The 14,554-nt window shown below is 43.4% G+C and overlaps 1 protein-coding gene across 7 annotated transcripts in view; it reads right to left on the bottom strand.

Annotated features, from left to right (window-relative positions):
* The window catches only part of CEP170 (centrosomal protein 170), a 556,616-nt gene that overhangs the window by 96,599 nt on the left and 445,463 nt on the right, over window positions 1-14,554 (bottom strand). For all 7 annotated transcript variants that reach the window (XM_069234469.1, XM_069234471.1, XM_069234466.1 and 4 more), the window contains one exon: window positions 13,599-13,687. In XM_069234469.1, the coding sequence (XP_069090570.1) occupies window positions 13,599-13,687 (89 nt within the window). The remainder of the gene's footprint in view (window positions 1-13,598; window positions 13,688-14,554) is intronic.

Here is a 14,554-nt window from a genome sequence, read left to right as displayed (position 1 = left end):
CCTGTGAAAAGAAGGTACTGTTTATGAAGAGTAACAGATGGGACAAGGGTGTATGGAATTGCTATGTTTTGTCAATCATTCCAAATGCACACTAGCAAAAAATAAAAATCATCACTGCTGTGAAAATCTGGTTAAATGGACTGATAACCCATGTGGATTTTTTTTTTTTTTATTAACATCCATGTTGCTTGTACTTCTTCACTGCAGACGCCACTGCAAACAACGCATTTACATTTTTTAAAGAATTCCAATAGATATTCATGCAAGAATAATCCATCAAATAATGACTCACTTTTAAATGTTAATCAAACTACTGAAGCTTTACAGTATATGAAGGCCAGGTTGAAAAGCCCATCAGAATGTTGGCAAGGAGCCCTTCATGTACTACTTCACTACACAAGCAAAAGATTTATAATTTAAACGCTGCAGCTAAATTTGATTAAGGTCCATCCAGTGATTACATTTATTATAAATTGTGTATTCAGATATTGTGCAGCAAAAGCTCGAATAAAAACTGAGTCAGCACACAGTTTCAGCTTTGTGATTTTCTTACATCAATTCTAGGCAGCATCTAATACTTCATCGACTGTGTGAAATGAACATAGAGCATTCTTTGAATGTAGTCATATGCAAAATTACATTTTCAAAACAAGAATGGAATAAAATAAGGAATACGCATATTTATTCAGAACAAAACAAGTTGCCATTATCCAAATAATAAACCAAGTATACTGATTTCATTACGTTCATCCTAGCAAAAGTTACTCGTACTACGTAGAAATCTGTTATGATTAACTATGGCTGAAGAGGAATATAAATGTTAACCTATGATTTGCAAATATTTCAATGATTACCTCTGGAAATGTTAGTTTCCTAAAAAACAGAAACCAATGGAAAGGGGAAAAGGAAGCGACAATCATTCGATTTTTCAGACTTCAAAAAGCATGCTTGTGAATTAACCCCTGAAAGACCGGAATGGCTTTCAAACAAACATTATGGTAGACTATGTTCAAGAGACTGAATACTTCATTATGTTTTTTGACAAGTGGCAAATTATTATCCTTTATGTTCTTGGCAATGCAGTTACAGAGAACCGACTGATCTCTCAAAAATATAAGCATAAAGAAACAGTACTTCACTCTAGTTTCGCCATAAGTGCGAAAGCTGGGCCCTCTCAAGACATGATGTTCAATGCCACAAACTAAATGTGGAAGATTTGCTTTGTAAGCACAGAAATTTCATGTTTCTAGGAACAGTTGACGCAGATTGCTACACAAGGTAAAATTTGTAGGTATGGAAACAGCAGCAAAGTCCATGTCTTCTCCAAGTAGGTAATGTAGTAATACAAAATTGTGACTTACCTGTAACACTGGGTTTGCAGTTTGTAGTGCTCTAGATCACACTCTGTGCATGGTCCTGCCATCTAGTGTTGCACTCTGAACATTACAAGGTTTTTTTTTTTTTTTTTTAGGGAAGAGTTTCAGTTTCAATGTGACTCACTGTACATCCATGAAGCCGAAAATGCACAAGGAGACATACCACATCTAAGATTGCCCTTTTAGCCCTAAGGGTAAGTTTATATTTGGTGAATCAAAATGAAACTGAATTTATGTACTGGATAAAGATTTACAAATAGCAACATCAACGTAAATTTAGAATATATCCAGAAGTGTTATATTATGCACACACCCAAGAAGGTGAGCAGAGCACATTTGAGTCTACAGCACTACAAGTTACAAAGTGTAACAGGCAATGTTTTATATTTACAGCATAATTATCTCTAGATCTCTGCATAGACTAAAAAGAAGTAACCAAAATTCCAAGGTTGTGGCTTGCAAGCAAAGGTGGAAATATGTAGAAGAGAGATTTCAGTACAGCTTTGTCCAACTAAGGCTTCTTGCCTGGTGAGAATGGCCAACATTTAGTGTTTAGTAAATATGTAAATACTAGACAATGTCGAAGCCTTACAAATATCGCCCATTTAAATATTTACTAGGAATGCCTAGGAGGTTGAATGTGTACAGAACAGAATTTCAGAAATGTGTGTGTTCGAGTGGATTTCTTGGGTGACAGTTGACCCTGGGCCCCAATTCTGCGGCTATCTGTATCACCAGAATGGGTTAATTTGCAAAGCTAAATCTTGATGCCTCCATGTTGTGTTTTTGGGGCCTTTCCTGTAAACCATAAAACATTCTGTAAGTATCGCACTGAACCAGAGATTAAACCATTTTGCTTATTTCCCAAAAATTGCCTCGGCCCCTCAAATTAGTGATGGTAAAAGTTTGTTTTTGACTACCCATAGCAAGGGTCTAACGAGGGGAGAACTCAATGTATTTGCCAGTGTTAAAAGCAAAAGCCAGGTCGTTTGCCTTTGATCTTGAAGAGAGATAATGTTGAAACCTAGCTCACAAATTAAAACAGAACGCACAGGGGATTATATTTAGGTACAGGCTTCATTTAGTTTTTTCTTTTTTTAATTTTATGTACAACAAACCAGTTTTTTGTTTTTGTTCCCCCATAACAGCCACTTTAGTTTTGTGTAAGTTTACTCCCATGAAGTTATTCAAATAACTCAGTCCTAGAACACAGATAAGTCTTTGAGGGCAAACCAAAGTTTTGTTCAGTAAGACTAAATCATCAGCATATCCAACAGATACTATAAGTTTGCCTCCGATTTTAGGAGCATAAGAAATTACATTATTGGTACCATTATTTAGTTATGCTACATGCAAGGTAAATTCAAGTTTAATTTAAATACAGCTATATCGAATGGCACTGTGTGCAATGCCAAATTTAAGTGAACTTTAACAATTGAGGAGAGCATGTTCCTCAAGTTTCTGAAGGTAGTACTACAATGCAACGTTGTTGTCTGTGTAAATTAGGGAAACTTTATGCTGAATTAGTGTTAGAAAGGCTTGAAGAGATAGTTCCTCAGCCATGAGCTCCACCACTACATGTGGTCTCAAGTTGTGAGCTATACCACGGTCTAACAGTAGATCTTCCCTTTTCACACTAACATTTGAACATTTTTTTGGCTAGACATTCTTATAAATTATTCATATGCAACCTTGTATTGGGTACTAGTGCAACACATGACGTTCGTAATTTACAGGAATTTCATTATCATTCTCACTGTCAGATGGCATGACATCAAAGGGGAAGTAGTGTTTAAAATGCAATCCCTCTCTTATTCCTGGGGTAAGCTTTTTCTATTACTGAACTGAGTACTGCTCCCAGAAAATCTTGGGCCTGCTCCAGGCAGTGATGGGTTTTCTTTGGCACTGACTGTGAATCCCTGAATTTTGCTGCAACTCAAGTGAGTTGGAACCAAGCTAAGCATTTTGAAAATGCTCTTGGATCTGTTGTCACTGAACGGTAGAACAGTGCCAGTATCCTCTTGTGGGTGATGAACAAGTTACTTACCTTCGGTAACGCTTTTTCTGGTGGATACACTAGCTACCTGTGGATTCCTCAATTAATGAATTCTCCCCAATGCACAGCATTCAACTGAAATTTTCTTTCCAGCTCTGCACGTCTGCGAGGACGTCACAATTGCCCGACTCCCACGCGACTCCATCTGACATCCTCGTGGCAATAAGAGGTCCTCGCCGGCGTGCTGACATCAGTTTCCACCATTTTTTACATGCCTTTGAGGCTAATAGGTGATAACCAACATCACTTATTCACTACAATTGCATCAATGAAAATCTTTATACAAATTTTATTCAAATAATATCAATATATATACTTATAAGACACACCCAAGGAGATCTTGGTCTGAACAGACAGACAACGGGGAGGCGGGTGGGACTGTGAGGAATCCACAGGTAGCTAGTGTATCCACCAGAAAAAGCGTTACCGAAGGTAAGTAACTTGTTCTTCTGATGGATACAACTTCCTGTGGATTCCTCACCAAATGAATACAGTCCCAAAGCAGTACCGCCTCGGAGGTGGGTGTCTGACTGATCACACCAAGAAATCCTACAGCACAGACCGTGCAAAATGGCCATCCCTCCTAAATTCAGAGTACAAGCAATAATGCTTTGCGAAAGTATGGAGGGAAGCCAAGTTGCAGCCTTACAAATGTCAGCCACCGGAACACCTCTAGCCAAGGCCGAAGTGGCCGACTTAGCCCTGGTAGAATGGGCTCTAATTCCAACAGGAGGAACCTTCTTTGCCAATGAATAGCATATCTTAATGCAAAGAATTACCCACCTGGATAGTGCTCTCTTGTGGACGGCCTTGCCCTTCCTCTTCCCCACGTATCTGACAAAGAGTTGGTCGTCCAAGCGGAACTCTCTTGTTCTATGTAAAAACTCAAGGCCCTCCTTGGGTCCAGCCGATGTAGTCTCTCCTCCTATTTAGATGAATGTGGAGGAGGATAAAAGGACGAGAGTGTGATGGACTGCCCCAAATGAAAAGGAGTGACTACTTTAGGGAGGAAAGCCGCCCTGGTCCTCAGCACTACCTTGTACGCATGAAAGGACGTAAAAGGGGGATGAACACAGAGAGCTTGAGCTCACTTACACACCTAGCAGACGTGAAGGCCGTTAGAAAAACAGTCTTCAAGACTAATAGTCTTAATGGACAAGAATGTAAAGGTTCAAAAGGTGAACCCATTAAAAAATTTAAAACGAAATTTAAGTCCCACTGGGGCATAAGAAACGGAGTGGGAGGAAACCTATTAGTAAGCCCCTTCAAAAACCTTAATACTAAAGGGGATTTGAATAAGGAGGTACGCATAAAAAGGCTGAAAGAGCCAATAGATAGCCTTTGAGAGTAGCGACTGCACAACCCTGCTGTGCCAAAGATAATGCAAACAACAATATGTCCGACAAATGAGCTTTTAAAGGGCTAATTTGCTTCTCTCCACGCCAAGCAACAAATTTTGCCCATCTGCCAGCATAGACAGATTTGGTGGAGTATCGCCTGGCCGATAAAATAACGTCCACCACTTCCGGCAGGAGAGAAAAGGAACTCAGGTTGCCCCGTTCAATATCCAGGCATGAAGGTGCAGGCTCTGGAGGTGAGGGTGTAGAACCTGCCCCTGCGACTGCAAGAGGAGGTCTGCCCTGTGAGGGAGACGGAGCGGTGGGCACAGTAAAAGTTGGAGAAGGTCTGTGTACCACACCCTTCTCGGCCAATCCGGAGCTATTAAAATGACTTGGGCCCGGTCTTGGCGAATCTTCCTCAGAACCTGAGGAATCAAGGGTATGGGGGGAAACGCGTAAAGCAACGGACCGTTCCAGGACATCTGAAATGCGTCTCCCAACGCTCCTTGCACCGGATACTGGAGGCTGTGGAACGACGGGCAGTGCGCATTCTCCCGAGTGGCAAACAGATCTACCTGAGGAAACCCCCACATCCGGAAGATGTAAAAGATCAGGTCCGGATGGAGACGCCACTCGTGATCGGCTGAGAAGTGCCGACAGACTGTCCGCACATACGTTTAGAACTCCAGCCAGATGATTTGCTACTACGCACATCGGATGCTCCTGAGCCCAGGACCAGATCCGCAGAGCCTCTCTGCAGAGAAGGTATGACCCTACTCTTCCCTGCTAGTTGACATACCACATCGCTGTAGTGTTGTCAATTAGGACTTGGACCGACTGACCGAAAAGGGAAGGGAGGAAGGCCTTGAGAGCCAAACGTATCGCCTGCAATTCCAGCAGATTGATATGAAACATCTGCTCCACTGGAGACCAATGACCTTTGATCTCCAGGTCTCCCAGATGAGCTCCGCACCCTAGAGTGGAAGAATCCTTTATAACTGTGGCCACTGGTGGTGAAAGTGAAAACGGCCTTCTGTGGGAAAGGTTGCTGTCCACAGCCCACCATTTTAGATCCGCTGCAGTGTCTCTGGAGATCTTTATCGACTCCTCGATCCCCTTTGTGCTAAAAACACTGCCTGCGGAGACACCACTGAAGAGCCCTCATGTGCCAGCGTGCATGAGTGACCAACAGAATGCATGAAGCGAACAGACCGAGCAGACGAAGGACCATGAGGACTGGAACAACCGCTCCACTTTGAAACATTGGAATCAACGCCTGTATCCACTGTGGCGGAGGAAAGGCCCGATCCAATGTCGTGTCCAGTACTGCCCATATGAACAGGAGGCGCTGAGAGGGCTCTAGGTGAGACTTGGGTACATTTATCGAAAAGCCCAGATCGAACAACAACTGAGTTGTCATCTGCAGGTGATGAAGCACGAGCTCTGAAGACTTAGCTTTGATCAACCAATCTCCCAGGTAAGGGAATACCGCAATTCCCTTCCTTCTGAGACTTGCTGCAACCACCGCCATCACCTTCGTGAAGACTCCAGGTGCTGAAGTAAGACCAAAAGGCAGGACAGCCAATTGGTAGTGTTGCGACCCCACCACAAACCGGAGATACTTCCTGTGCGACTTGAGAATGGGAATATGGAAATGAGCATCCTGCAAGTCGACAGCCACCATCCAATCCTCCTTGCTCAGCGCCAAAAGCACCTGTGCTAGAGTCAGCATTGTGAATTTCTCCTTTTTGAGGAACCAATTCAAAATCCTCAGGTCCAGGATAGGTCTCAACCGACCATCCTTCTTGGGGATCAGGAAATATCTTGAATAACTTCCCTGACCCCTTTCCTGCTCCAGAACCAACTCCACTGCACCTTTTGATAATAGGGATAGAACCTCCTGTTCCAACAACAGAAGATGGTCCTCTGAACAACAAGAAAGACGGGGAGGGAAGGGAGGAGGAGTCTCCCGAAAGGGAAGGGCATAGCCTTTCCTCACAATACTGGGTGCTGCTGCTGTTGGGTGACCCCTCTAGTGCAGACTCTACCCTGCCCTCTAAAAGATCTGTAAGGCAGACTTGAGGGCTGCTGGCCTGCTTGCTGAGATCTTCCACAAAAGGACGCCCATCGTCCAAATCCTCTAAATCGTCTAAACGACCTAAGGGTCGAACCAGTTTGCAGGCCCAATGACTTCGCCGTTGCCCTACAGTCCTTGAAGCGCTCCAGCGCAGAATCAGCTTTAGCGTCAAAAAGCTTTTCACCATCAAAGGGCAGATCTAACAAAGTAGCTTGAACATCCGTAGAGAACCCAGACGATCGTAACCAAGCATGTCGTCTGGTGGCAATAGAGATACCCATGGTTCTTGCAACCGAGTCCACAGTGTCCATTCCTGATTGTATGACCTGCGTTGCTGCAGCCTGGGCATCCGAGAGAAGTCCCTGCAAGTCCTGGGGCATTTCAGGCAGCACAGCCTTAGCCGCGTCCATAAGAGCATAAATGTATCTACCCAGGATGCAGGTTGTGTTCGTCGACTTGAGAGCCATGCTGCATGATGAAAACACCTTCTTTGCCGACTGCTCCTTTCTTTTGGACTCTCTGTCAGAAGGCACACCAGGGAAAGAGCCACGAGCAGACCTCAATGAACATGACGCCTGCACTACAAGACTCTCCGGAGATGGATGTTTAGCAAGAAACCCTGGGTCCCCTGGAGTGCACTATACCTCCGGGCAACAGATCTATTAAATGCCGGCAAAGAAACAGGCTTTCTCCACACATCCAAAATTGGGTCAGTGAGAGCCTCATTAAAAGGCAGCAATGGCTCTGCAACAGCTGAGGCTGGATGTAACACCTCTGTCAAAATATTGGTCTTGATCTCAGCTGAAGGAAGTGGGAGATCCAAGAAATCTGCACCCTTCCTTACAACTGAATGAAACGAGGCTGCCTCCTCGGTAAACTCCCCTGGTGAGGCTAAGTCCCATTCCGGGGAAGTGTCAAGTCCACTGGCAGAGTCTAACCCCTGAAAGTCACCCAGGGGTTCCACAATTTCCCCTTCCTCCAGGAGCTGTTTCCGGTACTCTCTTTCCTCCAATGGCTTTAGGGCCTTCCTTCGGGAATGCAATCTGGCCTCCAGCCTCGGAGTCGATAAAGAGTTGACCGACGTCGAAGATCAGTGTGGAGTTGGTGACATAATCCGATCTCCGTAACCATCAGACGCCGGGATTGGATCCATCGGCACCGTGGATTACAGATCTTTCCCAACCGACGCCGTCTAGCTCCGAGATGACTCCATCGACACTCCTGCCGCCATCGGGACATACATCGGCATTGAAGGTCCTTCCACCGACGTCGACGGCACCTGGTCAGCTGGCACCGGACTAGTGCCCCCTGCCGGAGAGAATGGCATAAATGGCGTCAGTCTGTAAGGAGCCGGAGCGCCCAGAGAAAATGCCAAGGGGCCAGTGGGGCCAGCTGGCGCACCACCTCCCGGTGTCATATTCTGAAATATGGCAAACATGGCATCAAGGAATGCCGCCGGATCCGATCCCGGAGTAGGGAAAGCTGGATACCCTTGTGGAGCCAGCACCTGATCTTGGACATCCGGCTGCCCCGGAGAGAAGCGTGGACTCCGAGGTTCCATACCTTCAAAGACCGACGGCACCAGTGAAGTCTGTGGAATCAGAGGTTGGGGAGTCACCGTCGGGCTGACCTCCCACGACTCATGGCGTCGAGTAGAAGGAGACCTTGACCCCGAACTGCTTCTTCTGGAACGACGCCGGGAATTATGATGACGCCAACTTATGATTCTTCGCCAACTTCCCCGACGAAGATCTATGCCAATTCCTTTCCTTCTCCTTTTTAGCCTTTGCTAAAAATAACTTAGCCTCCCGCTACTTGAGAGCTTTTTGATTCATCTTCTGACACGACCCACACTCCTGTATGTCGTGGTCTGAACCCAGACACCAGAGGCAGTCATTATGCGGGTCAGTGACTGACATACGACCTCCGCATTCTCTGCAAGGCTTGAATTCGGACTTCTTCGGAACAGACATTATCAGATAAACACAAAGTATCCCTTCAACAGCAATCGACTCAAGAGCTGGTAGAAATAACCGTTATCGAAGGCACGGAAAAAAGGGAACTGACGTCAGCACGCCGACGAGGACCTCTTATTGCCACGATGACGTCAGGCGGATTCGCATGGAGTCAGGCAATTGTGACGTCCTCGCCGACGTGCAGAGCTGGAAAGAAAATTTCCGTAGAATGCTGCGCATTGGGGAGAATTCATTAGGTGAGGAATCCACAGGTACTTGTATCCATCAGAAAGTGTGCTTTACAAATAACATAAAATAAAGTGGAATTTGCAATATGCGTTCCACTTACTACAAGCCTTACTTACAGACAGTGCACCTAATGTTAGGGATGTGGAAGTATGTCTTTTAGAGAAAGTGTTGGTACATAGTCCCTACAGGTTCTATGCTTATCAGTGGGATGACGTCAGGGCAGAGCAATCACCTTGAAATGTTCTGAGTTTATGTAGTGACTATGTGATCTCAAATCCAGGACTGCTCATTATCCAATCTGGGGATTGGGAAGAACGGAGAGTCCACTCCATGTTCCTGTTAACAAGACGGCTCCATTTCAATAGCCTCTTTTTGAAGAAGTACCAGCACCACTTTTAATAACCGTTTGAGATGATCCTTAATGATTGTGTAGGGGCATGTTGGCAAATCTGGAGGGATTAACTATATGTTCAGTTCAAACAGGCCTTGCCACCTTTAAGCAGTCTTTCTCCAGGTGGATAGTCTCAAGCATTCTGATCTGTTACCAAATAGCTAATAAGTCTGTCACTGGCAGACCTAAAGCGGAACTCTACCAGAGGCAAAGCAGCCATGACTGCCTTGATGAGAAACATTCCTTTAGCAGATATTTGCAAAGCTGCTACATGGAGGTCTGTCCACACGTTCACTAAGCACTTCTGTCTTGATTCTGGTGCTAGGGCAGAGGCTCAAGTAGGACATGCTTCTCTTAGAAATCTATTTGCATAAATAAATATCCCACTATTGTTCTGTCTACTCCACCACTCTCAGAGGGATGGGCTTGCTACTCTTTGCAGTGCTAATGACTATAAATGGAAATCCCCTACGAGAGAAGGATCTGTTTCTTACCTGTAACTCCAGTTCTCTTGTAGGGTTATTTCCATGATAGTCATAAGCGACCCTTCCTCCTCCCTGGCGGAATAGACAAGATAATAATTCAAATATGTTATCTCAGCTAAAGTCCACAAAAAAGAACTGAGGTAACTGCCTCTTGCAAGGCATAATTGGATATGGGAGGATCAACTGTTCTTAAAGACACAGTCTCCTTTTCTTTCTGTATAATGGCTACACTACCCTGCATTCCTTCATCCTTATTTAACATTACAAAAAGGTTTGTGAAAGATTTTCCCTGTGAAATCTTCAAAGTATTCATGCATTTGAATGCATATCTACCTTGTATGCCCTTTTTGAAGCAAACCCGATGAAGAATTTTGGCCTCTGTAGCCTCTCCTTTAGGCTGCATAATGACATTCTTAAGTGACTTTGCAGGCCTTCCTGAAGAAGGGCGAACAACGCTTAAGGAGACAATTTGAGAAAAGTGCTCCGGAGTCCCCGCAGGCAGGCAGAACTATTCAGAGCTTATGACTATACATGGAAATACCCTACAAGAGAACCGTGGGTTATGGTGGATGCTTCTAACTGATCAGAGGTTACGTCTTTCTAATTTAGAAGGTATAGCCCCCAACCTTCCCACTGCAGGTGTTAAATGAATGGGGGGAGAATGCAAAGAAGGTCACTGCCTGGTGGCACATGTGCCTCTTCCTTTGTACCTCTTGCCCTAGTTCATACATTGCCACAAAAAGCGTATCTAGCATTCACTTGTTGACTAAGGTGCTGCTATATTTCTGGAAAAGGCTGGGATGTTGGTCTGCTCCAGAACTTTCCAGCTTTTGCTGTCGGGAAAGTTTGTACTTTTCAGAAATCTGCCCTATGCTGGCTATATTGAAGGACACCCATTGCTTTAGCGCTGTTAGTGGCTTTTTGTAAACTGCTCTAATAGTTCATCAAGTTGAGACCAAAGATTACGGACTGTCGATTGACGGACCAATTAGGTGCTGTCAGACGTTTCAGCAGAACCCTAAAATTCTTAGCCATGCACATCTACTCCCAGGTTGATATGTACGTACTTTGAAAATGTGTCTGCTGCACATCTAATATGGGCACTGGAAATAGTTTTTCCTTAGTGTAACATCAATTTGGTTCTCATTTAAATGGGTGTATTAAAGATGCTGCAGTTTTGCTTTCTAATGGTTTCTACCATAAAATGACATCACACCATATATTTTATGACTCCTATCACAAATAGCAAAGAGAGATCTAAAATTACCTATAAGTAATTCTGTAGCAGCTCCTACTGCAACTTTTTTACTTGCAGCATCCATCTATATGCTGTGTTCGTCAGAGGAAGTGTATTACCAGGGAGTCAGACAGCACACAGCCCTGTATATACGAGTTGTGTGCCCTACGTTTTAACATTTTCTCTACCATTAGAATCACAACCACAGCCTTCACAGGTTCTTTATCCGTGGAGCACTGTTAAATAGTGACTGTTTTACAGAAGTAACTTGGTTTGATAAAGTTTACACTTTTGAGTAAGTTCAGTACTTGCGGGGGCTCATAAACCCCAAGTGAAATTTCTATCAAACAATTACATTTATTTTCACAATATTTTTTCAATTCAAAATAGGTTATTAAAATATTTAATAATTAAATCAGGCCCATAGTATTTAACATAGGTATAAACTGGGCAGTGTTTACATTTTTTTTAAAAACATGTCTTGATGAGGAAGTCAACATCTGCCTCCTATACGTGTAGGGGAAACTTGTAGTGTGTTGCTGCTCATAAGATAATGCATTATATGTAGAGGTGTCATTTGGTGGAACAGCTCTAACTGGATATATATGTGAAAGACTATTTTACCTTGAGTGTCTACTGTGTAGTCATTTCATGCATCATTCTGCTCTATGTGATTGAATATGAAAATGAAGACCCTCATCAGAAACTGAGTGTATGCACTGTGGAGACATAGATGGAAGTTAGGCAGCTGCAGTATCTCCCATCCTTTTGTTCACAACTGGAAAATGTCTGATCTATTCTGAAATAGACTCTTCAAATGAGAGCCTAAACTTTTGCAAAAAGTCCAGTGTGTCTTGCGGTTGTCGTGCAACAATACAGCCTGTGTCAGGATTAATGTGTTTCTATTTTATCTTATATAACGATGTAGGATAGGCCCAAAGCCTTGCTTGGCCTCTAAGAGTTCGAAACCCATCTAAGCTTCGAGAACCTTCTCAGCTCTGAGATGCTTCTCCTTGAGCTCAGACGTCCACCGCCATTAAAAGTTTATTTCAACATGGACTGGTCTCTAGGACAGTGAGAAGCACAGACTAATGTACCTCTTTGAGAGCTCCTTCTTTGCTTAAGAAAAGGTACTCTCCAGGGTGTTCCTTTCTGTGGAGCTGAGACTCTTTTCAGGGTCAATGCCCAGAGTGAGGTTTTGAGGCAAGGGTGTTGAGACCGGTCCTTGGTGTCGAGACACAAGGTGTGGTATTAGGCCTGGATGTGAGTTTCTAAGGAGGCCTGAAGAGTGAGCTTCTCTGGAGTCAGAGTCCTCCAGCAATACAGAAATGGGACTTCGCTCTTTTTGTTCCCAAGGTGTAACAGATGGTGTTACTATTGTTCTCAGAATCAAAATCATCAACATCCTCCGATACTGCTGCAGAAGTGGACGCATTAGAGTTTGGGGACTGGATCTCAGAATAGAGTACCCACTGCCTTTCCCTTCAATGCTACATAGTTATCTTGAACTATAAGATGGTACACACAGAACAGGCAATTTTGCTATAGTACCTCACAAAGCAGAGGTTATAGACCCATCGCTGGGATGAGTACAGAAACAGGATATTAAAAAGAGGGGCAGAACGTAAAGGGACTAAATACATAATTATCCATATCTTCTGCACAAATTAGTCATTTTGTTACAATCTGCTCCTGGGTGTTCGACTAGACACATGTCAGTGCAGTAGGTGTTTTTTGTCTTTTGACACTGTCAGTCCTTCTTTGCTGAATTGTCTGGCATCAAAATCTTTCAGCTTTCGATCACAACGGCGAAGAGCATTCAAAGCACACCCAAGATCAATGTTGGGGGAAAAAAAACAATTTTAGGTGTAGGTTGTGTCCTGGTGCATTTTAGGTTTCAAGGATATGCACCTCAAGTCAACTCGGAATTGAAACTCCTTTTTCAAAGAAAAACTGATCCCAACACTGAAGAGTCTGCAGCACGTTTCACAAGCTTCAAATAGAATTTACCAATGCTGAGAAATAGTCCTGACATTTTGCCCTAAACAAATGCGTTTCAGTTATGACTAAACAAAAATATAGCTGATTGTGTAGTTTCATAATAGTGTAGTATTTTAAAAATTATTTCATGTCAGAGTGGACAAACCACTTTGAGGCATTAGGGTTCAACACAAATTAAACAAATAATACACTGTGAATACTGCATTTAAAGACCATTTAACTGGTACATTTACCTTATACATAGAACATATCTGAATTTCCTTAACACAAAAAATTAAACAGCTATGTCTCAATTCAACATCATGGGTACTTGGCATTTGTTTCCTTTCTCAAAGTATGAAACAGTCTTCTGACCACAGCTATTTTTCACACAGAAACAGAAAAAACAAGAAAATGTGTAAGGTGTAAAATTTACATATTTAATCTCTTACCGGATTTTACCAGCTGTTTTATCTATGGCCTGCCTAATCTTTCGAGAGAACTGGAAAACCGATGACAGCAACAAGCTGTCTCCCATTGCCTAGGAAAACAATCAAACAGCTGTTAATAAATGCAAAGCAGACATATTCTTGGGGTCATTTGGCTCTTACTGCAGTATGAAAAGTCATTTAGCAAACAAGCAAAGATATGCTGTGCAAACATTTAAACATTTCAACACAGGGCAAGGTGACTGCCACATAACTGGGCCCTTCAGAAGAAGTAAATGCTTATTAAATAGTATCTAACAACTTTCATACCTTCTTACCTAAAGTTGACATGACTCAGGCAGTGTAACCACCAAGTAATTATAAAAAGACTTCAATTTTATTTTGGAGGAATTATTTCACCAAGCAACAAAGGAAGTCCCTTTTACAGGCTCACAAAGCTTGTAGAGTTAGGAAATTGGGGCCCAAGTCAAAATGTTCAATACTTTATTATGCAAATATTTGAAAAATATTTAACTGTTCAGAAACCTTAAGCCACCTGCTAATTTCACAGGCAGTGTAAAAAGAATGAGAAAGAGTAGTGGTCAGGGAAATCTCATACAACTGAGGTAAAATCGACTGGGTGTAACTTAGTGGGTACTTGAAAATTTTTGTAAATGCTTTCTTACACTTCTCTGTACTCCAAAGTTATGATTGAAATACCCAGGTATAACTGCTGCAGAAAGTTTAAGGAGCATCAGACAAGCCCAGACTTCACAGGGGCGTGAGCTGATTCGTTGATGGGGGTGTGGTGGGGGCTCCTGGGGCAGTCAGACAAGGTTTAAAAGGGACAGCAAGTATCGTGAAGGTCATCTTATTCTCTTGACCCCGGCTGCCCCCGACGATCGTTGACATAACAGTTCCAGAGGACTGGAGGAATTCTTTGCCAGCTGAGGATTGTTCCTGCTTCGCCCTGGTGCTGC

The sequence above is a fragment of the Pleurodeles waltl genome, chromosome 5, assembly GCF_031143425.1.
Source record: "Pleurodeles waltl isolate 20211129_DDA chromosome 5, aPleWal1.hap1.20221129, whole genome shotgun sequence".
In the NCBI taxonomy this organism is placed as follows: domain Eukaryota; kingdom Metazoa; phylum Chordata; class Amphibia; order Caudata; family Salamandridae; genus Pleurodeles; species Pleurodeles waltl.
Note: the sequence above shows the minus strand (reverse complement) of the source record. Positions and strands in the feature narration are given on the sequence as shown.